General features: G+C 28.8%; 5 protein-coding genes and 2 long non-coding RNA genes across 13 annotated transcripts; 2 read left to right on the top strand and 5 right to left on the bottom strand.

The window, feature by feature from the left end:
* Positions 1 to 220: 220 nt before the first annotated feature.
* Positions 221 to 2,089, bottom strand: LOC122524412 (HIRA-interacting protein 3-like). The gene is made up of 4 exons (XM_043646690.1): positions 1,930 to 2,089; positions 857 to 1,639; positions 523 to 775; positions 221 to 440 (listed from the first exon to the last, which is right to left on the bottom strand). The coding sequence occupies exons 2-4, from the start codon at positions 1,595 to 1,597 to the stop codon at positions 304 to 306; spliced, it is 1,131 nt and encodes a 376-aa protein (XP_043502625.1). The 5' UTR covers positions 1,598 to 1,639; positions 1,930 to 2,089; the 3' UTR covers positions 221 to 303.
* A 44-nt stretch (positions 2,090 to 2,133) lies between these two features.
* Positions 2,134 to 3,162, bottom strand: LOC122524414. Its single transcript, XR_006305536.1, has 2 exons — positions 2,898 to 3,162; positions 2,134 to 2,463 (listed from the first exon to the last, which is right to left on the bottom strand). It is a non-coding gene; the product is annotated as an uncharacterized LOC122524414 (long non-coding RNA).
* LOC122524413 (non-structural maintenance of chromosomes element 1 homolog) lies at positions 3,159 to 4,643 on the top strand. Of its 3 annotated transcripts, XM_043646691.1 has the most exons (6): positions 3,159 to 3,456; positions 3,596 to 3,737; positions 3,804 to 3,999; positions 4,075 to 4,188; positions 4,270 to 4,390; positions 4,477 to 4,643. In XM_043646691.1, the coding sequence occupies exons 1-6, from the start codon at positions 3,360 to 3,362 to the stop codon at positions 4,482 to 4,484; spliced, it is 678 nt and encodes a 225-aa protein (XP_043502626.1). In that variant the 5' UTR covers positions 3,159 to 3,359; the 3' UTR covers positions 4,485 to 4,643. The 3 variants fall into 3 exon arrangements, with proteins under 3 accessions (XP_043502626.1, XP_043502627.1, XP_043502628.1); XM_043646692.1 differs by lacking the exon at positions 4,075 to 4,188; XM_043646693.1 differs by lacking the exon at positions 4,477 to 4,643 and having other exon boundaries at positions 4,075 to 4,168; positions 4,270 to 4,370.
* Positions 4,644 to 4,671: 28 nt separating this feature from the next.
* On the bottom strand, positions 4,672 to 6,395 carry LOC122524411 (coiled-coil domain-containing protein 174). Its single transcript, XM_043646689.1, has one exon. It carries the CDS (start codon positions 6,209 to 6,211, stop codon positions 4,742 to 4,744), a length of 1,470 nt encoding a protein of 489 aa, XP_043502624.1. The 5' UTR covers positions 6,212 to 6,395; the 3' UTR covers positions 4,672 to 4,741.
* Positions 6,396 to 6,765: 370 nt separating this feature from the next.
* Positions 6,766 to 7,271, bottom strand: LOC122524410. The gene is made up of 2 exons (XR_006305534.1): positions 7,047 to 7,271; positions 6,766 to 6,976 (listed from the first exon to the last, which is right to left on the bottom strand). It is a non-coding gene; the product is annotated as an uncharacterized LOC122524410 (long non-coding RNA).
* Positions 7,272 to 7,414: 143 nt separating this feature from the next.
* On the bottom strand, positions 7,415 to 9,299 carry LOC122524273 (protein spalten-like). Its single transcript, XM_043646420.1, has 3 exons — positions 8,417 to 9,299; positions 7,668 to 7,912; positions 7,415 to 7,474 (listed from the first exon to the last, which is right to left on the bottom strand). Exons 1-3 carry the CDS (start codon positions 8,886 to 8,888, stop codon positions 7,415 to 7,417), a joined length of 777 nt encoding a protein of 258 aa, XP_043502355.1. The 5' UTR covers positions 8,889 to 9,299.
* A 1,381-nt stretch (positions 9,300 to 10,680) lies between these two features.
* On the top strand, positions 10,681 to 21,800 carry LOC122524408 (eukaryotic translation initiation factor 4E transporter-like). Of its 5 annotated transcripts, XM_043646688.1 has the most exons (17): positions 10,681 to 11,084; positions 13,678 to 13,775; positions 13,854 to 13,927; positions 14,099 to 14,366; positions 14,454 to 15,329; positions 15,395 to 15,767; positions 15,848 to 15,984; positions 16,078 to 16,161; positions 16,244 to 16,423; positions 16,504 to 16,776; positions 16,850 to 17,054; positions 17,254 to 17,325; positions 17,538 to 17,798; positions 19,228 to 19,392; positions 19,480 to 19,631; positions 19,770 to 19,950; positions 20,462 to 21,800. In XM_043646688.1, exons 1-17 carry the CDS (start codon positions 11,030 to 11,032, stop codon positions 20,707 to 20,709), a joined length of 3,702 nt encoding a protein of 1,233 aa, XP_043502623.1. In that variant the 5' UTR covers positions 10,681 to 11,029; the 3' UTR covers positions 20,710 to 21,800. The 5 variants fall into 5 exon arrangements, with proteins under 5 accessions (XP_043502623.1, XP_043502621.1, XP_043502620.1 ...); XM_043646686.1 differs by having other exon boundaries at positions 15,851 to 15,984; positions 19,480 to 19,950; XM_043646685.1 differs by having other exon boundaries at positions 16,507 to 16,776; positions 19,480 to 19,950.
* Positions 21,801 to 22,246: the final 446 nt, after the last annotated feature.

The following is a 22,246-nucleotide window of genomic DNA, read 5'->3' as shown; positions in this document are numbered from 1 at the left end:
AATCTATATAATCGAGAAGAATTTATATTTTTACATGTCAAACAAATTTGATAAAAATATTTATCTTATTACAAAAATGCCAAAAATACATTTTTTGTTTATTTGTTTATAATAATAAGATTATGTTTTCTCGTTAAGAGATAGAGTGATTATTTTTATAAATATATATTTATATATGTAAGATACAATAGACATGATTAAGGCGAAATAATAACAAATATTCGTGCATAAACTTTAATGTTAGAAATTCCGATAAAAAATATTTTATATGAACGATCTATATAAATAAACTTAACTTAGATTTCACTCAGAATCGCTATCGATAACAGTTTGAATTCTTTTGTACGCATTGCGAGTTTCGCGATATCGTGACGGAGTTTCCGGGGATATTATTGAATTCTTATTATTATCCATACCTCTGCGGGAGCGTGTAATACGTCCTATAAAAGAAAAACATTTTATGATATAAAAATTATGTATGATTCATAAAATGTATGTAGTTTAAGTAAAAAAAAAAGTAACCTTCTGATATAATATTGCTCTTATCTAATTCAGATACTTCTTTTAGCCTTTCATTATGTTCTTTCACTTTCCTGCACTTCTCCAAAGTCGGTCTTCCGCTGACTCCATGTTCTTCCAACAATGATTTTAGTCGTCTTACTCTAGCAGCATTGGACTTGCATCCACTCCATATTTCTTGATAGGATTTAACGTTAATACCAGCAGTTCTTATAAATTTTTTTAATGATTTTATCCTCTTATCATCTTCAGGTTTCTAAAATAAAATACAATATGAATACACTGTTGTGTCATGCAATAAATATACATTTCCTTCATCTATTTAAATTGTACTAACGTTAGAAGAACCACGTTTCTTCTTTTTACCATTCTTTGCTTGATCTGGATCATTGTTACTTTCGCTCTTACTTTCGGATGATTCATTACCAGATGAATTGTGCTCTTGTTCGTCTTTATTTTCATCAACCGATTTGGTTACTCTTTCAGCAATTTCTTGTTTGTCATTCTTTTCAACGTCATTGTCTTTATCATCATCATCATTATCCTCATCTTCATTGTCATTAATTGAACTTTTATCATTGCCTTTCTTCAAATTAACTTTTCGTGCACCACGACCTCTTTTAGATTCATTTGAAGGTTTGGTAGTTCTTTTTTTCAAATTTTTCTTAACTTTTTTCTTATTTTGTGGCTTATATTCTTCGTCTTCCATATTTTTATCTGAACTATCTTCGGAACCAGAAATTTTCGCGTTGGAAGATGTTCTAACATTTTTTTGCTTTCCTAATTTAAGATTTTTCTTTTTCTCCTTCAAATTTTGTTCTTCAGATTCCTCTACTTCGGACGAACTAACTTCAAGTTCAGATTCATTCGGTTTAGCTTTGACAATAATCGTTTTTGTTCTTGGTTTAAGATCTTTTTCTTTATCGCTTTCAGAACTAGATTCTTCCTTATCGCTTGCACATTCTACTGAAAGTTCCAGTCCATCTACTACTTCTGTTTCTGTAGTAGATGACATAGTAACATTTAAATTAATACTTTCATCTCCACTATTTTCCTTAGTTTTCAATGAATTGTTCATGCTCTCATTTGCAATAGATTTGTCAAGTGTTTCAGTAATCTTCTGCATTACATGAAAAGAAAAGAAAAGAAAAAACAAATATTAATACCTTTTATATAAAGTATAAGTAAAATAATATTATAAATATTACACCCTTTAATTATGGAACACTGAAAAGCAAAATGAGACAATAATATTTCATTAACTATAGGCAAACATTTCGCATTAAGTATCTATAATGCGTTGTTCCCAGTCAAAGGGTTGAACTATATAAAATTGTAATATTAAACTTCTTCAAAAAAATAATTTTCTAAACTTATACGATAAAATATAATTATATATTTATTCCTTACAGAAGAATCCTCTTTTGGTTCATCATTTGATTTTTCATCGTCAGTTTCATTTGTACTATCATTTGCTTTTGGCGAACTGTTTCCATTATTTTCTTGTTCTTTTTCTTCTTCTTCCTTTTTTTCCTCTTTTTCTTCTTTTTCTTCTTCTTTCTCTTCTCTTTCTTCTTCTTCCTTTTCTTTGTCTTCTTCTTCTTCTTCTTCTTCTTCTTCTTCTTCATTAGATTTCTTATTGATATTATTAGTCGATAAAGATATGCTTTCCTGATTATTCGTTGAGCTAGTATTTTCTTTTATTTCTTTCTTCGCATCATCATTTGCATCATGCGACGTTGATCCATTTGAAGCTGGTACTTCTTGTTCTGTAGAATTGCGAGGCTTCTTTGTAGGTAATGTTTCATCTTCAGAAGATATCGCACGTTGTCTTTTGCCTGCTGTTTTATTTGACTCGCTGGATACTTCTAAAGCAGACATCTCAACATCTGTCTCTTTACTCTTATTATAATGATCTAATTTGTTCATATTAAATTATGCAATCTGTAATGAAAAACTACAATTACATTATTTCGAAATATAGTTGATTAAATAGATATTTTTTTTCATCACTGATGAGTAAGCAACTCTCGTATATTCGTGTAATACAAAATAAAGCGTCATCATTTAATATAGAATATAAACAATATCATACGCCATTAAATGAAAAAAAAAACAATTTAATGATTTGATTACGTAAGCATTAATTACATTTAAAAAGTATATAATTTAAGAAACAATATATGCGTATATTACTTAAATAAATATGTTTCAAATACCGTTTGCTTAAAAAAATAAGAAATTGCGTATTAGAATGTATATATAACCTAAAAGACAGACTAGCATTTGTCTTAGATATATCTCAACGATTAAAAACAATAATTTTAAATAAATAATATTTATTAATTTTTTACGTTTATTTCATGCAACATACTTACAATCGCAAATGATTTAAATATTCTCAGCAAAATGTCTACAATGCATTCTTTTATCCCGCCTTTTCTTCTATTTATTTCACAATGGCGACCTCCGCTTATCCCGCCTTTTCACATACATAAAAATATACATACACCCTCGCGCGCGCATGGCACGTGAGGTAGAGTAGAATTGCTGTAATTAATATCTTAACGTTTTTATTAAATACTCTTAACTTTTATTCTAATTTATTTATAACTTTAATCAAATAGTATGTTTTAAAAAATTGTGTGTATTTTATTATCTTTATTATCTTATAAATATACACACAAAAAAATAGACAAAAATTATTTTCTAGGCAAGTGTAAACAATAGTTTTGCGTGGCAACATTTAATAAACAATTGAATAGATGATATTTTTGTCAAATAATTATTTATTTTATTAAAATTATTGTATTATAAAATTAATAACCGGTGAATGAAAAATGTATTCCGAATCTCATAAAATATTTTTACAAACAATCATGCATGAGGGTATTTTACATGATCAGGATGGCAAAGAATTGGTGATAACATTGTTTGGTAAACAATATATTTAACTTTTTTATTTTTATTTATTATTATAAAAAGTTGATATATTATATTATATGATAAAAGTTGATATATGATTATAAAAGTATGATTATAAATATATATATTACATAATTTTATGTTTTTTCAGGTAATGAGCAAATGAAAAATGTAATTTATGAAATAAATACAAACTTGGAACCGTTAAGCATGATGATTAAAGCAGTAACTTGTGAAATAACTGGTGAAACATATTGGGGGATTACAAGTACGATTCTACAAGATGTGAGCAGGTAATAAACATAATTGTATATTAATAACGATAGTTATGATTAATTTATTTATTTTTTACATCATAGTTATCAGACGCAGTTTCCTAGAACTCATTTAGAATTGTTCAGAAAAATATTATCAGAAATAATATCGGCGAGAAATGGTTGTGTTTCTAGTACTGTATGTCTTAATTTATGTTCATCCGTGGACGTAAAGTTGTTAAAAATAGATGCGACTAAGTTTTTGGATTACATGGTTGATAAAAAATGGCTCTTCTTGAAGGTAATCGATCATGGAATTATTCTTCATTTATATATCACAAACTATATTAACATATGAAATTATATTTTATTTTAGAATGGCAAATATTACATAGGAGTACGTAGTATAGTAGAATTGATGCCTTACTTCAAGGCCACTTATGATGATTCTCTTCACTCTTGTAACTTATGTAAAGAAATCGTCTTTTTTGTAAGATACATAGAACGATAATTATCTAATCTTAATTATAATATTTAAGAGAAAAATAATTATATTTCTTATTTTACAAAGGGTCAAAGATGTACTAATTGCGAGACTAAGATGCACAAACCTTGTTTAGAGAGATACGCGGAAGTTATGGATTCTCTGCAATGTGTTTCATGTAAAAATGATATAGAACTAGATTTAATAGGTATATATTTCTTTGGTTTACGTGAATATAAAAAAGCTACGACTGTTTCATTTTTGATAACTTTTATTTTCTAATTAATGTTTCAGAAGATTAATTGAGGTTGAAACACTAATGACCAAAAAAAATATTAGCAAAATAAATTTTATAAGGAAATATATATTTTTTGCTACATATATACAAAAGTAATATACATGAGATAAATATCGTTGCAACAAAAAACATACAAATAAAAAAAATTATACTGTAATAATAATAAATTACTTATTATTCGTCTTATAATATAATTCATAGTAAAAATATATTTACATAGTTTAAATATGTACAATAGTCTATACAATGCAAACATTTAAATCAACGGTTTTGACTTTGTTCGTATTTTTCTCTCAGATATCTAAGACCAGCAGCTATTTTTTCCTCGTTAATAGTTTTATTTAAAACATTATTAATACTTTGACTAGGCTGATTCTTAAGATCATTATTACATTTTAAAATATTTTGTTCTGTTGATGAACCATTTTGTTGATTGTTAATATTAAGAGAAAATTGTTTCAACATGTTTGTAGAATTACTAGAGTTATTCAGTAAAGTATTTTGATCAGTAGATAATCTATTAGCAATAATCAAAGGATCAATTTGATTGGAGACTCGATCAGATTCTACAGTATCATCAGATTGTTTAATTTCTTTAGATTTTGATCCCAAGACTTTATCATAAACAGGTGCGAATTCTGGTATTCTTTCTTCTCTACATTTATACACCCATTCCTCTTGAGACATTTCTCGCCAAATTTTTTGATTTTCTAATGCATCTTCTAATGCTTTTATTTGTTCTTCTTTCGTTTTCTCATTCTTTTTACGTGTATCATCTTTAGATACTTCATTTTCTTTTATCAAAGAAACATTGTAAGTATTATTAACGTCATTGGAAACATCAGCAGTATTTGTAGAATCCTCTTGGTCTTCTGGTTCAATAGGTAAACCTGCTCTAATTCTTTGTCTAATTCTAGCTGCTTTCAATCTATTTTGTTCCATCTTATCCTTCAATTCCTTTAATTCTTTGATACGCTTTTGCTTCTGTTCAGTTTCCTTTCTCAAATTATTTAAATTCTCCTGTTGTTTGGCTCTCTCTTCTTCATCTTGCGAGAAAGCATAATATCCAACGCCATGTGCTCTAGCTTCGTCGAATAAAATATCTTGATAATGTATATCAAATTTATCAGCGAGCTTCTGCGTTTGTTCCTCCCATTTTCTCCTCATAACATCTATTTCTGATTCTTTTATTGGTTGAGCCTCTTCGATCTTATTAGACTCATTACTCTGCTGCATATTCTTCTTCATTATTTCTTGTTTTAATAAATCATCCTTCTCACGCATCAGTGAGAGATCTTTGGCTAAGCATTTTCTTGTACGTCCAAAACAATCCTCGTACTCGACCCAGCTATCCTCTGGGTCTACGAATGTGTCATCGTAATCATCTTCTTTAATGATTTCTTCTTCAGATTCATCTGATTTATTAGTAAAATCAACGAGATAATTGTCGTTATTATTTTTCAACTTTTTCAACTTTGTATACAATCTGGATTTGGCTTCCAACACGATCTTAGATTTTTTATGATTATTTATATCTTCTACGTCTGTTAATTCTTTAGCAGAATTTTTATTATCGTTTTTGACTTGCTTCAACTTACGTTTAGGTCTAGTTGTTTGGGTTGTCTCGATATGTGCCTTCGCCTCTTTTACTTCCGTTTGTTTTCGTAAAAGTTCAGCTTTTAACCCTACCAAAGATGAAAAATTAACGTTTATTTTCTTCGCCGCGTTCATCTTTAATCTTTTTAATACGTCACTATTGAAATAAAATACATTATATTTTTAATAATATATTTATTTATTCCTTCGAAATACGTTAAATTTCTTTGAATTTAAGAAATGTTTTTGTTACGTTGTACAGCACGAACATACGCAACGATAGTTTGTCTCATTCTGAATAAGGAATCAAGGTTAGTTTTATAGTTACTTCGCATATATGCCACTTGATGGCGTTGAGAGCGCTAAGAATCGATTACGTACATCGATCGTCATTTAGCACCACGTGCTTCAAGTATTTTTAGCTTTCATTTATTTACAGCGTTTCTAACGTAAATAGAAATGAATATACCATTATAAATGGCAGATATACAAAAATATTTTATTTTAAATTAGTTATTTATTAAATTATTAACACATTTGATTTATATGAAACATATATTATTTAACCTGTCTTATGGCTCTTATGAATATGCACTCACGTGTGATTGAACTTGAAATATTTATTTTATTTTTATATTAATACAATAAAATCACTTACACATTAAAAAAATAAAAAAATAAACTAAAGATTATTCTCTATAATTAATAGCACAAATAAAATATTCTTATAAATAAAACGTTATAGGACTAAAAAGGATTCTATGAATCAACCTCAATAGTATTTTCTTATCATTTATAATTTTAAAAAAATATAACTTCTTTTTAAGAATATAAGGTACTGTTTTGGTTCCTTCTTTACAGTGACAGTAGGTTTTTTTCTTCCTTTCCGCACTTAAACATCTAAAATTTATATAAATAAATTATTTGTAATTATATATGGAACAAGAAGAAAAAGAAATAATTTATTTACCATTAATACAGACTATTCATTAATTGAGACTTCTTTTCTATTTGATGTTGAATCATTCATCTTATTTTTATTATTTTTGTTTGAACCTGGAAGATCTGAGTCCACCAAATCTTTTTCCAAATTACTAGTATTAGTAGCTGCTTTCTGAAGACTATTATTTTTTGATATTTCATTAGGTTCAGTCTCCATTTCTTCTTCTTCTTCTTTTAAAGAAAAAGAAGAAAATTGTTCTTTTTCTTCTTTTTCTTCTTCTTCTTCTTCTCCTTCTTCTTTTTCTTCTTCCAATATTAATTTATTGGCTTTTAATTCATTTTCCTCTTCATTTACAGCAACAGATTCCTTCATGTGTGCTTTCTTCGAATGATTTGTTACATTATCTTTATTAGTTTTTCTTGATCTTCCCTTAACTGGTTTAGAAATGTTGTTTTCTTCGACATTATTTTCAGTTTTATCTGAAACATTATCTGTTTGATTCTGCATCTTCTTGGTTGTTTGTGCTTTGGCTTTTTTTTCATCATTCATTACTACTTTAGTATTATTTTTTGTTGTTTTAGTTCTAGTATTAATTGCTTTTTTCTTTTCTTCTACTACAGCTTCATTTTTTTCTACAACTTTCTTTACTGGTTTCGCCTTTGTTTTAGTTTCCTTAGTTTCCTTAGTTTCCTTAGTTTCCTTAGTTTCCTTAGTTTCCTTAGGTTCCTTAGGTTCCTTAGGTTCCTTAGGTTCCTTAGGTTCCTTAGGTACTTTAGATAGTTTAGTTAATTTCTCAGAAATATTTTTTTTCTTTTCTTTAGTATCCGCTAGAATACTATCTGCTTCTTTAAGTGCTTCAACTTTTTTGGCTCTTGTATTTGGTTTTACTTTGGCTAAAACGAAAATATTAATTTATACATTCATTCATACAAAAAGAAAAAGACTATAGATTTTATTATCAAATAGCTGCTTGTTTCTTTTTATCTTCTACAGTAATCTAAAAGAAATCTAGTGATACATCATTTATTGAGAATAAACATAGATAAATTAGATAATATACAAAAGCGAAATATAGTTAGTTATAATTTGAGGAGTTTTTACAAAAACACGTGTAACGATAAAATTGAAAAATAATATCCTTGTGTGAGAATGTCATTTAAACTTATCATTTTTCTATTAAAAATATCTTTCTCCGAATAATATTATTTATTTTTCAAAATGGACGAAGCATCGATAAAATATAAAAATGTATAAGAAATAAAAAAAGATATATATATGTATATGTAAAAAAAATTTATTTTGAATAGTTAACAAATTTGAAAAAAAGAAAACAGCAAAACAAAAAGAAAGATAAAATAGATAAAATAAATAAAATTAATCGTAAATAAATCGTATACCATCGTCAACGGTGTTAACGTCCGCAGTATTTCCCGCCTTTTTTGGGACCTTTTTAGCACGAGTTCTTTTCGTAGGTATTTTTTCAGATACCTCATCATTGGCTTCATCGACTAATCCATTCGGATCGTTAGAAGATAAATTATCCTCAGTTAAAGGTTTAGATTTCTTAGTGACGCGTTTTAATTTTGTCGTTTGTACCTGAATCGGTTGTTCTTTAGCCGTAGACTTTGCAGTAGAATCTGCCTTATTTCTCGTCCTTAATTTTTTAAGAGGCTCCAATTCAGTTTCTATTATTTCATTATTATTTTCAGCAGTATTGGTTTTGGTAGATTTCGTAGATTTCGTATCTTTCAATTTGACGATTGATGATTTGACGAGTTTCGTGCGTTTCGGAGGCGATACTTTACCGGTTTCCGCAAGTTTTTCCATCGACTCGATGTCGGATTGCTTTGCATTTCTACGTGATGCCATTTAATTCCTTTTATCTTTTTCCTTCTTTTTGTTTTTTTTCTTTTTTTTCTTCTTTTTCTTCTTTTTTTATTTCTAAGTTTCTTTTTTCGGATTTCTTTTTTTTTTAATTTATTTGCTTATGTTTACAGAGAAATATATGTACGCAAATATTTTTACTTTTCCTTCGTTGCCTTCTATTTTCGAGATAATATTGCTCGAAAAAAATAAGTTGAACAATTCTTTTTAACGTTTTCTATATATCATCTATCTAGTATTTCTTGTTTCATCAACGGTTAATAACGACTCCTCTACGTACCGCCTTTTACCGGTGTTCACAACTTACATGCGCGACAAAGTTAATAGCAGATCCTGAAATCGGTACATCAGCGCCGTCTTTTTATACGAAAAAGACCTTATACGCATGAGATATTGATTTTCTAATTGACAATTGAAAGTTGACTATCATAAAGGTATTATTTAGAAGTATTTATTACGTATCACGTTTCATTCCCATCTTATTCCGTCCATTTATTATTTGTTTTGAGAAGTTGCCTTCTTTAAATTTTCAAACTTACATTTCGTTCTTATCATACAATTTTATTTTGTAAATTACTTGTCTTACAAATTTTATTTAATTTTAAGCAATAATCGTTAATAACACGAATTAAATACGTATACATTTCGATAGATTGAAAATATCAAATCTGCGAGTACGATTAATCATGCATTGTTCGCGATTTCATTATCTTCGGATGCAAATTTCATAAAATTCGCGCCATTTTTTGTCCACATTTTCTCGAACTTGAGTAAGATGAGTCAGTGTTTTTATTCACTTCCTGGAGTAAGGATCGAGAAAGACCGTTTAACTTATCGATATTAAAATATACGGTTCACAGTAATATAATTATAGTAGAATTCATATTAATGTACGAGAAAAAGTATAAATAACAAATCTTTAAATTAAAAAGTAAATTCGCGAATTAAACTGCATAAAATCGTGATTAATTTGATGACAGATGTCGCTCAAATTCATCCTTTATTTCTTTCTCATGTGAACTTATTTTCATGTACGATAATATATTTATTTACACTGGAGCAAATAAAAATAAACTACACAGATAATCGATATATCGAGTAAATTTAAATTAATTTAAACAGAGTAATATAATTTGTTTTAATTGAACATATTTGAAAATAAATGAATTTGTTGTCTCGTCGATAAGTTTGGTTGAAATCGATCATGCGCAGTTAAAATTTCGTGAATCATCCCCCATTGATATGGTTTATTACATTCCATCTTATTACCGTTTGGTTCATGGGAGGAAAGGTGCCCCTTGTTGATCAAGGAGGCAAAGAGAAACAACGGCGGAAGTGGGGATCGTGCGCCATTTTCTATTTTTGCATAAGAGTGATTAGTGTGTTGTATGTGTACGTTTAGTGTATTAAATCAAGAAAATAATAATAATCATTTTGATGCTGATTTGCCGAAGCAATGAGATGATCGTTAAGAACACATATACCAAATACTACGATATAAGGTTTATCCAACTTATCGTTTGCATTATTACGATAAAGTTCGTTTTCGTTCGTTTATAAACACTTTTACTTCGTTCTCCTTTTTTTTCGAGGAGTGAATGGTGAGAAAAAATTGTATTTCAATAACCCAGCGATTGATTGTTAAATAAAATTTAAAAAAAATAAAAAGAAAGAGAACGTGAGGGAGAAAGAGCGAGAGAGAGAGAGAGAGAGAAAGAGAGATTGAGCGAGAGAGAGGGGGGAAAGGGATAGAAAGAGATAGAGAGAGAGAGAGTGAAAGACAGAAAGAATAAAAGGATTTTCTTTATATCACTTATTAAAGAACAGTGACACATATATAAAAAGAAAATCAGTCTGTGATATTAAACAGTCTTAGAATATAGCCAAGTGTAAATTATACACAATCGCGTATACACATATATGTTGTGTGAAACATAGATAGATCGTATAAAGAACTAGAAAGATATATATATATATATATAAAAAATATATATATCTCTCTATATATACATAAAGAGAGAGGGGAGGGGGGAGAGAAAGAGAGGAGAGAAAAGAGAGGAAGAGAGAAAGAAAAAAGAAATTAAAATAGTGTAATACCTTAAACTTTTTTCGTGGACGAAAGTAGAATGTCTTTGGAATCTGTGACAAGTGAAAAACAGCTGCTAAATCAAAAATCAACAGGTATTTATAAAGTTTGTTATTTGGTATTTAAAGATTTTATCAATTAGTACATAAATGAAACATTTCTTCTTCATTGCTTATCCTTCCTAGATATATTTCCAATGTGTGTGTATTGAGTAGCAATTAGAAGTATTCTTGTTGTTTGCGTGCTCATATATCTTTCATTCTCTTATGCTTAATTATTTATTTCCTCCTCTTCGATTCTTATTGCTTTTGACTTTCCAATTCAGCATCGCATTATGACTATATTCCTCCTACTTTTCTCTTATATATTTTATATTTCCATGAAAAATATACTAACATGTATGCGATCACTTTTTAATACCTAACAATAAATTAGATTAATTGGTTGAATAATTTTTTATAAACGCATTAACTTTGGTTTCCAGATAAATAAAGTCGGAAACAATATTCTTCAAATTATAATTAATATACACGATCAAACACAAAATAATATTTTATTTCATTTTCTCATAAATGTATTCTAGTCGATATACTAAAGGAAGATTAATGATACAAGAATATTATTTGCTTTCATATAGTAATAATATTTGAATATCAAAAGGAATTAACAAATACAAATTTTTATTCAATCATTTTGATAATAAAATATAAAATAAAACTAAAATACAAAAGAAATATTAATAATGCAAGCATATTATTTGCTTTTATATAACAATAATGTTTTAATGTCAAAAGAATATTGGAAAAAGAATATAAAAAAAATGATTGATTAAAATATAAGTAAATTTGAGCATAAATAGAATGAAATGGAATATCTAAAAATAATCTGATTATTTTTATAATAAAAAGTTAATATTTTCTTTGAGGTTTGAGCAATTTTTACATTCTCATTTAAAACTCTTAATGTTGTAATTAAAAAATTAATATCTATTAACGAGTAAATAGTTGCATTTGTTTATAACATTTTTGTTTCTCGAGGTTACATAATTTTCAATGTCTCATAATGTACAAAAATATAATAAAGAACTTTTTATTATAACTCCATACTGATCCAAAATATTAATCGTTGAAATATTAATAATTTAAATAAGTTTTTTCTTTTAGAAATTCAATCAGCATGACAATAATATAAATAGTATTTGTACATAAATATATTTAAATTTATACAGCATTGCTTTATTTGTTGTTAATGTATTTGATTTATTTGATTTATTTTGATAAACATCGTATGTTTAATTATTGGAAAAAAGGAAAAGTCGGTTAAAAGTATTTAATTCGAATAAACCGTAATATCAGTTAATCCAAATACATGTAACAGATTTAATAACATCGTAAATATTTGATTGGATGGGAAGAGTTTCGAAAGTCAAAGGTTTACTTATGTTAGTCTAAAAACTTGGGCCGGGAGGCCAGTTAGTGTCGTATCATCCGAAGTAACGTATCTTTCTTCTATCGAGGTTAAATTTCAAATTCTTTTCTGTTATCATCATCATCATAGAAATCGGTTTATTTCGTTTATCGATCTTCATTTTATTATATTATTCCTTGTAATATAATTTATTATTTTTTTTTCTTTTCGCACAAATTCAGAAACCGCGTTAAGTACGCGCTAAAGTTTCGTATATAACAATAATAATAATTATAATAATAATAATATTTTATGATAAAATGATTAATATATTGAAATTATCTGCTAAGTGTATTATTTCTTAAAATTGAATTTTACCAGTGAACATTCGAGATATACATAAACGTATACAAATATATACTTCGAGATATATTCTCTGTTAATACAACTCAATTCTCAAAGTCCTTTTCGTCCTTTATTAGTAAATATTTAGCTTAAATTTCAGAACGGTTATAACGAAAAACAGAGAAATAAGTTGAGTGAAACGGGTAGAAGAAGCGCAGTTTTGTAGCGAGCTCTATGATTTAAAGTACTTATACACATATATATATATATATTTATTATAATATATTGTTATTAGGAAAAAGATATAGAGTTAGATTATAAAGGAGGACTACTACTGTTTAGTTAAATTAAGTTTAAGGTGTGATTAAAGTTTAATTTTAAATTACTACAATCTAATTAAATATGAGATTAGACCATGCTCAAACTTTAGTCGGTTCAAACTGGTACCGACGATCTCGAAAACGTCCGCTTGTCGGACCCACAGGATCTCCATTTCTAGATGCGACTTTGGTAGTACAAACCCGAGCATGTCGATGGTTTCGTAAAAATAAATCAGTAAATCCGTTAAAACGGGTAACTTTCCGTAAGTACTTTCAATACTTTTTTTTTTCCCCATTGATTCTATTTATTTCTCTTTATGGTAAGATTTATATAGCAAAAGAAAAAAACGTAGCTCAGGATATGGTTTTTTTTCCTTATTTTTATATTATTAATAATAATAATAATAATAATAATAATAATAATAATAATAATAATAATAATAATACTGTATATATATAACAAAAAATTTAATATAATACTTTATAGTAAACTTTAGAAAAGAATGTGTATTCTGTATTGAGATCTTAACACATCAATTGCATAGATACTTAAATTTGTGATTTATATATTTATAATATTTTGTAATGAATAATTCTTTTTCAATGTGTTTTATAGGAGATGATGCAATTATATCCATGTCCGTGGCTGGGGAGGTAACTGATACTTCCATTATGGAAATTGGACGTTCAAGACCTCAATTTCAATATACAAGGGTATATATCAATCATTTCGCAAAGATTTTAGAGAAGATATGTATTGTATATGTTGTAAATATTTTTGTTCATATTTAGGAGGAATTGATGACGATAAAAGGTTTACCTTTATCTAAACGCAGACCTGGTTTCCTGGATACTTCTTACAATAAGTACGACAATAATATTGTATTCCTATATTATTAATATTATTTATATTATCATATTTATTTTTATATATTTCTTCTTCGCATAAGGCTGATTTATTTCTAAATTTTTCGTTTTTTCTATTAATGTTATTTGTATCATCTGTAAATATATTTTTTGAAATGTTTTTAACAAAGTACACGTGGTGTATGGGACCCTGAACGTTGGCATTCAAACAGAAAATGTAGTGACACGCCGCCTAAAGATGACAAAGGTATACGTTCCGAACCCATTACTGAAAATCATAACAAGCGTCGCAGTGGTGATCCTCGGGAACGAATACGAAAAGAACAGGATGGTATTGTTTTAAGTCCCCAAAGACGAAGTTTTAATTCTGGATGTTTTGTTAATGTGACGTGTAATGCGCCAAGTAGACGCTCTGAAAGTCCGATTGGTAAAACAGAGGTAAATTACATACATATATATATATATTTCATTGTTGTTTACAGGGTTTATCATTAAGAATATTTTAAATCCCTCCAAATCTTTCAGGTCAGTCATCGGGAAACAGTTCGACGGATCGGTAGTGGTAGAATTTTGACACGTGACATATGGGACTTCAGATCTGAAAATGAAAAACTTGAACCAGAACGTACAGATTTTTCATATATATCTGTTACACGTGATCGTGACAATAGAGAAAGTAAGGTAACTAAAGATCGTGAAAATATACGGGATAGAGAACGCGAACGGGATAATCTACGTGATCGGGATGAAAGAAATGAACGATATGAACGTCGATCATTTGGTCGTGACTTTGGAGATCGTGAAAGAGATCGCGATCGAGATAGGGGAGTGGATAGAACCGAGCGTAATCATCAGAATGATCGTGATAAGGAACGGGGACGCGAGAGAAGATTTAGTAATGATCGTAGAAAAAGCTGTGGTGATAATCGTGATGCAAATGAGCCCGAGTGGTTTAGCTCAGGACCTACATCCCAACATGATACTATCGAGCTAAGAGGTTTTGAGGATATTCCAGAAGAAAAAGTAGTTAGTAATAGTGCCAATGTTAAAACTCGAAAATATCCTGCTCCAAAGAAACGTGGAAAACGGAATTCTTTAGAAAAAGATGACAAACCGAATGAGAATATAATTGGTCCTAAAGGACGTAGTACCCCAACAACCCTAGATCAATCAATTAATGCTGTACCTGCACCACATTCTCCTATATCTGAACAAAATGAGCCATCATCTGATTCTAACAAAGAATCTCAGGATACTAGCGATAGCATCATGACAGAATCAAGTACCGAGATGGCTGATAATTCCGAAGCTCGTAAAAATGATGAAAATAGTCATCCCGATTTTAATCTAGACGACTTCTTGAAATCTGATACTTTTCCCGGTGTTCCTGATTTGTTAACAGTAAGTAAATTAATATCAATTACGCAATAAATTAAACAGGTCTTTAAACATATTATTTTATATAGAATGGAGTTGGTTCAAATGGTGGATCATGTTCTCGATTTAGTCAGTGGTTTAAAAGAGAAAGCCCTATTCAGCAACAAACAGAGAGTTGCAGAGCTATAGAGGAAGAAATGTTGAATAATTTACTCAATGATATTTCTGAACCAAATATTCAAATTCCATCAGTTACTGAATCAAATGCATACTTTGCTCCTATATCACCTGCTATTTCAACTACTAATAATACTACATCTACCACTGGTGTTAAACTCCTCGAAATGTTGCAACGTGGTAATAAACAACAACAGCAGCAGCAACAGCACAATCAAAATGGTCAAGCAGATTTAACTACACCAGTTATACCATTAATGAAAAATTCTTCTATTAAAGATATGGGTAAAATTATTTCTGATATTATAACATAGCTTGAAGATATTTTAATATGAACGTCTTGTAATACAATATATTATTTACAGAAGTAGGTGGAAAAGTTGTGCACAGTGTAGAAGAATTGGAAGCACGAATGCGTGGCGGAGTTCCTCCACCTTCATCTACGACTGAGCTGTCCCGTGTAAATAAGACTGAAGAGGATCTTTCTGCGTTTAAAAAATTGGTAAAATTGTTAAACTGCTTTTAAACTATCGTATGATAGAGAGAGAGAGAGAGAGATGTACTTATTATTTATTTTAATATTTTTATGCTTAAGCTTGCTCAAGTAACTGGTGGACAAGCTGTACCTGCAGCAAACGGGCCTATGCCTCAAAAACCACAATCTGTAACATTGATGCAGGTATTATTTGTTTTTTCTTTTTATGCTTTAAATATCTAACATTTTACTAACCTACTACATAATCAAATAAACTTTTTTGCAGTTGCTTAATTCACAATTAAAGACACCACAACAATCAGTTGTTCCTCAACAATCGCATGCAGTTGCAGATCAAATTCATTCTTCAACATTCAATCACGTTGGTCCCATTGCTCCTACTCAACATGCACACCAAGTTCAAATGCAACACGAAAACTTAATTAAAGTATTGCATATACAACAGGTTTGTTATTATTCTTATGTGTCGATAATTCATTTTTAGTTCAAGTGTTTCTGTAATGTTTGCAATCTGTTATATATTAGCAGCAACAGCAACAGCAACAACAACAGCAACAACAACAGCAACAGCAGCAAAAGCAACGACAGCAGCAACAACAACACTCTGACATGCTGTCTATGATAATGAGTGGTCAACGATTGATGGGTGTTAGTCCTGTGCCAACAGATATGCAAATGATGATGAATAATGTTACTCAATCTGGGCAAGAATTAACACAAAGACCAGAAGCACAAGCTATAATTCAAGGTTTGCAGCAAGGGGAAATAACAAAACAACATTTGATTCAACAGTTACAGGTATATATTTGCAATAAATAAATCTAATTAATCAATAAATAATATTTATTGTTATTAATATTAAATTAATTAGAATCCTGCCTTGCAACATCGACATCGAGAGCTTCTAGCTAATATTCTCAAAATGTTTGGTGGAACTACTCCACGCGCGATAAGTCCACATCCAAATGCACCTACTCCACAAGATCACATTTTGCATCAAATGTTGTATCAACAGCAGCAACAGCAGCAGCAACAACAACAGCAACAGCAACGAATTCCTTCTCCTATGAATAATGGTAAGTGTCTATGAATATGGTCGTCATTTGTTCTATTCTTTACCTTCCTAAAATTTTCTTTCTACTTTAATTCCAATATCACAAATAAAAGAAAATAAATATTAGAGATACAAAATGAATAATTGAACAAATTTTGTTAAATATACTATACTAATATGCACAGTATCTTATAAACTATCTGTATACGTTCGGAATGCAGCTTATTGTCCACCCCCAATAATTCCATCAAATGTAGCAACCAGTCCCAACACATTATCAGCAAAACATTCAGGTAAACAAAAAAAATATTTCAAAAGAAATAAAACGAAAAGAAAAGATATTTATTCTCATTTACTAAATCTCCTCATATTTTTGATCTTGAAGAAACAAGATAAACTTTTATTCTAAAATTAATTAATAATTAAAAAGCTATTGGAAAATTCAATAAAATAAGAATATTTTCAAAAGCAGTTTTACAGAAGATAATTTGTGTGATTTTAATAGTGATACCACACAGAGTACCTTCACCGAGGGAACTGGTTATGCATACTCAATCCATTATGCAAAGTGCTTTAATTAAAAAGAAATTAGAAGAACAACGTGAGAACTACCGCAAACGACAGGATCAGCAGCAGCAACAACAGATTCAACAAAGACCGTCCACTCCTGTTAATTCTCCAGCAAAGCAAACGATGAGCCCAACGCCACTTGCTTTCACGCCAACATCAGTATTACGAAAAATGACCGCCGATAAGGAGCCAGAGGGTGCGAATCATTTAAACCATCAAGTAGAACCAATTTTCTCTATTTCTTCTCTTTATCATAACAGTCAGGATAGCTTTAGTAAGTTCCAAAATCGGTGCATTTCTACGCTACAGCTATGCCAATTTTCCGATAGCATGTACAAACCTATAACTTGTGTTTTTAAATATCAAGAAAATCATTTTAATAATGCCTCGTCTATTGCATATAACATGGGAATAAACAATAGGTGTAATCTTGATACAGATGAAACAGCATTGAAAACTAAATATTTTTGTTCCTTAGTTCACAATCAAGATTCTAACGATAATTCGAATTTAAATATGTTAAAGGAAGATAAATTGATCGTTGATAATACCAAGCCTTCAGATAAAAATATAAGATTAAAAGAGATCAATGCAATATTAGATACAAATAGTAAAGTAATGGAAGCAATCACTTTAAAAGATAAAGAATGTATCAAATTATCTATTAGGGATTCATCAATTTCAAAGGTTTTCGTTTAAAATTTTAACTTTTGTCAAATCAACAGCACATACATGCATATACATACACACACATACATTCCACCATATTTTGTTTTAAAAAAAAGAAACTTACAGTATATATATGTTATTTGAACTAGTAAGTATTGTAATACCGTATCTTCAATGTTTTTTGTAAACGAAAAAAATGCATATTTTTCTTTTTTATTTTTTTCTTGATACACACAGTATGTAACTTTTTATATGTTTATTTTTAGAGATATATTCTTTTGAGTTCTGTAAAACGTGGTATGAAAACTATCACAAGTATAACTTAGTGTCTATATCACACAGATCGTTGAAAAAATTTATCTTGCTTCTAAAAGTTTGTCGAAATAGTTCTTATAATAAAATGCTTTATAAATATATCTCACGCTTTCAGTTTACCTCTACACTTTATTCATTTCTCCTTTACAAACTTTCTCTAAGTAATTTGTCCTGCATATGTACACTCAGCTTTTATGTAGAAACTTCTATATGACACATGTTATGTTATACTTATTATTAAGAAGAAACAATGGCACAAATATTATTTCATATATTTGTATATGAAAGTACATTTTTATAAAAATGAATAGTTATTGTGTTCGTTACAATATTTATGTAAAAAAGAATCTATGTGTGTCCGTATCATATAAACATATAGATTCTGAATTGCATGCTACAAATACAGTATATAAATTTGCGTGAAAATTTTAAATTTAATGTTCGTTTGTATTTCAATAAGAAAAAGTTATTACCACTTAATATGTAAACTTTTTCTTTTAGTAGTAAATGATAATAATTAGTTATTTTAATCATATAACGTTTCCAAATTTATATACTTTATTACTTAGATTGTTTTATATATTTATATGTATATTAATTTGATTGTATGTCAATTTATGGAATTTATGTGTTTAATACAGGTAACAGCAATGATCTAGCAAAACTGGCTAATCAAAATCAAGTGCAACAAATGCAATCTGCAGTGCAATTACTCACGCAAGGAGTTCTTTCGCGACATAATACATTACGACCACAGCAGTCTATTCAATCTTCATGGTCTAATCCAAATATTAAGCAATATCCTGGTATGTTTATTTGTATTGCTTAATACAGTGAATTGTTTAACAATTATTGAGTTAAGAAAATAATATGTAATATACTTTTAATTTTAGGACGGCCAATTGTAAAAGGTGGTGGTGGTAACACTGTCAATCAGTATCAGTACAGCGGTAATTTAGACTTTCAACAACAACAACAACAACAACAACAACAGCAGCAACAACAACAACAACAGCAGCAGCAACAGCATAGACCTATGACGAATGTATATGGCAATCCCGCACGTTCCAAGCATGCTATGGCTCCCACAGTATCATCACATCCTAATGTTCCTCAATATAATGTTACTCAAAATACTATGATAAGCCAACGATCAAATCATATGAATCCCCAAATGAAGCAGGTTCAACAAGTTCAATCGCATATGGCTAATGTACATCAGCAACATCAGCAACATCAGCAACATCAGCAACATCAGCAACATCAGCAACAACAGCAACAACAGCAACAGCCACAACAATCGCGATCTACAAATCCACAAGTGCAACTTATGTTGAATCAAAACTACAACTCCAATCGTTCAGGTATGTATTAGGTGTACAATTTTGCTTCCGCCGTTTTTTCTATAAGCCATCTATAGGATATACAACTTGGTAAATATAGGTATTTTACACATATATCTTATATAATATCTTTTTGTTTATTTTGTTATCCAATACTAGTTTAAAACTAAAAAGTTTATATGCGTTAAATACTTTTTTTTTCCTTCTCCATAAATATATACGATTATCATATTGTTTCATATCCAGTATTCTTATGATCACATATTAAGTTCCAGATTGATGCTCAAATTGGAATAATTAGAACTCCCATTATACCTGTATTTCCTTTTTAATCCATTGGTTCAATCAGCAATCACATTGGATTTAAATTAAGTAATGAAATATTGGAAATTTTATATTACCTTAATATTTTTGTTTATTATTACAGCGTAATAAGAAACTACATTACACACAAATTATATTTTTTTCCAATTTTGTATGTATAATTTATAGAAAATGAATTATACGTATAATTAATAAGATATGTTTTTAGATGGACGAATGATGCGATCGCAACAATTAAATATCAACGTTGGCCGTCAAAACTCACCAGGTCTTGGATTTATGGGTAGCAATGGTGGAGACTTATCTCCAACATCAAATCAGTTAGCACGATGGTTTACTCCTGAACTTCTTGCGCAAGCTCGAGCTGGTAAATTACCAGAGCTTGTTCAAACAAATGTTTTGTCATTGGAAGAGTTGGAAAGACTTCAACATGCTTCGACGAGGGTGCATAATTGATTCAACACGTTACTTTTCATTGACATTTTTGTTTCAAGTAGTATATTCCTGCTTTCGAATCTTCCATCAAAATTGGATTTGCTTTCGTATTAAAAGGCATGAGTATAAAAACAATTATTCGTATTACAAGAAAAAAACGAGCGCAAGTGATTTTTACGAAATGGTGCTGGAATTGTGAAATTTCTTGTTACGCAATCTCACGTGAAAAGAAGATTAAAAAAAGAAAAAAAAGAAAGATATACAATTAATTATATATTTTAGTCTTTCAAGCAGCGTATAGAGCGCAGTATTTCTTCTTCTTTTTATAAACATACAAAGTATCTCATAGGTTAAATCCTTCGAAATTTCAGATTGTATGTTAAGTAGGAATTACAAATGTACAGAATAGAAAGAAGTATCGTGTAAGATTTACATAGCTATTTACATGTAAAAGCCATTTAATGACACATTATGTGAACAGCTTTCTGTTGTAAGAATGATGTATTGCTTATAAGACTGAAACACTAAACACAAAAATTCTTACCGACATAAATAACAGTCATAGAAAAATCAAGATTTTATTTTAAAATAAGAAATTATTAAATGGCAGCATAATCGTGTTTATTTGCCTAAATAAATTTATTTGCATGTAAGAGGAGATTTCTTCATTATAATTAGGATACGTAATCTGATTATAATGTTAACGCCAACGATTATTTACACATTCACAATATGTATGTAAATTTGAATTATTTATTATTATAAGTGAATATCCTATGATGTGGTACAAAATAATAAATAGTAACACACGATCTATGTTTATTGTTACCACAAAAACTCGATACTTACTTGTATTAGAGATTTCACTATGTTTTTTGCTATATATATATTATATATATATATATATATATATATAAAATAAATGTATCACGGTAATGCATAAAATGAAAAATTTGCAACATTTTTTAGGCAAATAAGATATATGCTGGTTTATGAAATGAGTTATAAATCACAGTGCTATGCTCTAATACAAATACCTATGTAAATTTAGGCACTGCACTTGTCCTATCCCTATAGTTACAGATTACTGCGAACTTTATTAACTTGAAAAATATATATGAATGGAAGAGAGACAGGACTTCGTGCTCCTTAAGCATATATTATAAAAATAGATATATATATATTATATATATATATATATATATATATATATATAATATATACTTTATAGAGGTATGTGTGTACAGTATCAACTGACAGATGGAAGTATAAAATAATAATATTAATAATAATAATAGTAATAAAAATAATAATCTAAAAAAGAAAGATATCCAACACAAAATCGATAACAAAATGTTTCAAAGTTTTTATGTACTTACAAAAAAAAAATATTTCATCAGAAATAGAGAGAAACGGGTTTAACGAGATATCTTTGTACATTGAAAATAATTTTTCAATCGCTGCTGCTGCTAATTATAAGTTTATTGCTTTAATAATTAGTCTATTAATATCTGATTAAACATTTCAATTGATTAAACTTAAATGAATATATAAAAAC

Source organism: Polistes fuscatus, unplaced genomic scaffold, assembly GCF_010416935.1.
Source record: "Polistes fuscatus isolate 324 unplaced genomic scaffold, CU_Pfus_HIC Scaffold7, whole genome shotgun sequence".
Lineage (NCBI taxonomy): Eukaryota > Metazoa > Arthropoda > Insecta > Hymenoptera > Vespidae > Polistes > Polistes fuscatus.
Note: the sequence above shows the minus strand (reverse complement) of the source record. Positions and strands in the feature narration are given on the sequence as shown.

Coding starts and splice junctions, on each gene's coding strand:
- LOC122524412 (XM_043646690.1), bottom strand. CDS start 1,597: ATGAACAATTCATTGAAAACTAAGGAAAATAGTGGAGATGAAAGTATT. Junction 776..856: donor AGAAACGTGGTTCTTCTAAC/GTTAGTACAATT, acceptor ATTTTATTTTAG/AAACCTGAAGATGATAAGAG. Junction 441..522: donor GAGCAATATTATATCAGAAG/GTTACTTTTTTT, acceptor TTTCTTTTATAG/GACGTATTACACGCTCCCGC.
- LOC122524413 (XM_043646691.1), top strand. CDS start 3,360: ATGTATTCCGAATCTCATAAAATATTTTTACAAACAATCATGCATGAG. Junction 4,000..4,074: donor AAAAATGGCTCTTCTTGAAG/GTAATCGATCAT, acceptor ATTTTATTTTAG/AATGGCAAATATTACATAGG. Junction 4,189..4,269: donor GTAAAGAAATCGTCTTTTTT/GTAAGATACATA, acceptor TATTTTACAAAG/GGTCAAAGATGTACTAATTG.
- LOC122524411 (XM_043646689.1), bottom strand. CDS start 6,211: ATGAACGCGGCGAAGAAAATAAACGTTAATTTTTCATCTTTGGTAGGG.
- LOC122524273 (XM_043646420.1), bottom strand. CDS start 8,888: ATGGCATCACGTAGAAATGCAAAGCAATCCGACATCGAGTCGATGGAA. Junction 7,913..8,416: donor CGTTAACACCGTTGACGATG/GTATACGATTTA, acceptor TTTTCGTTTTAG/CCAAAGTAAAACCAAATACA. Junction 7,475..7,667: donor CTAAAACAAAGGCGAAACCA/GTAAAGAAAGTT, acceptor ATAATGTCGAAG/AAAACAACATTTCTAAACCA.
- LOC122524408 (XM_043646684.1), top strand. CDS start 11,030: ATGTCTTTGGAATCTGTGACAAGTGAAAAACAGCTGCTAAATCAAAAA. Junction 15,985..16,077: donor TTTCTGCGTTTAAAAAATTG/GTAAAATTGTTA, acceptor TTTATGCTTAAG/CTTGCTCAAGTAACTGGTGG. Junction 19,951..20,461: donor CTACAACTCCAATCGTTCAG/GTATGTATTAGG, acceptor ATATGTTTTTAG/ATGGACGAATGATGCGATCG.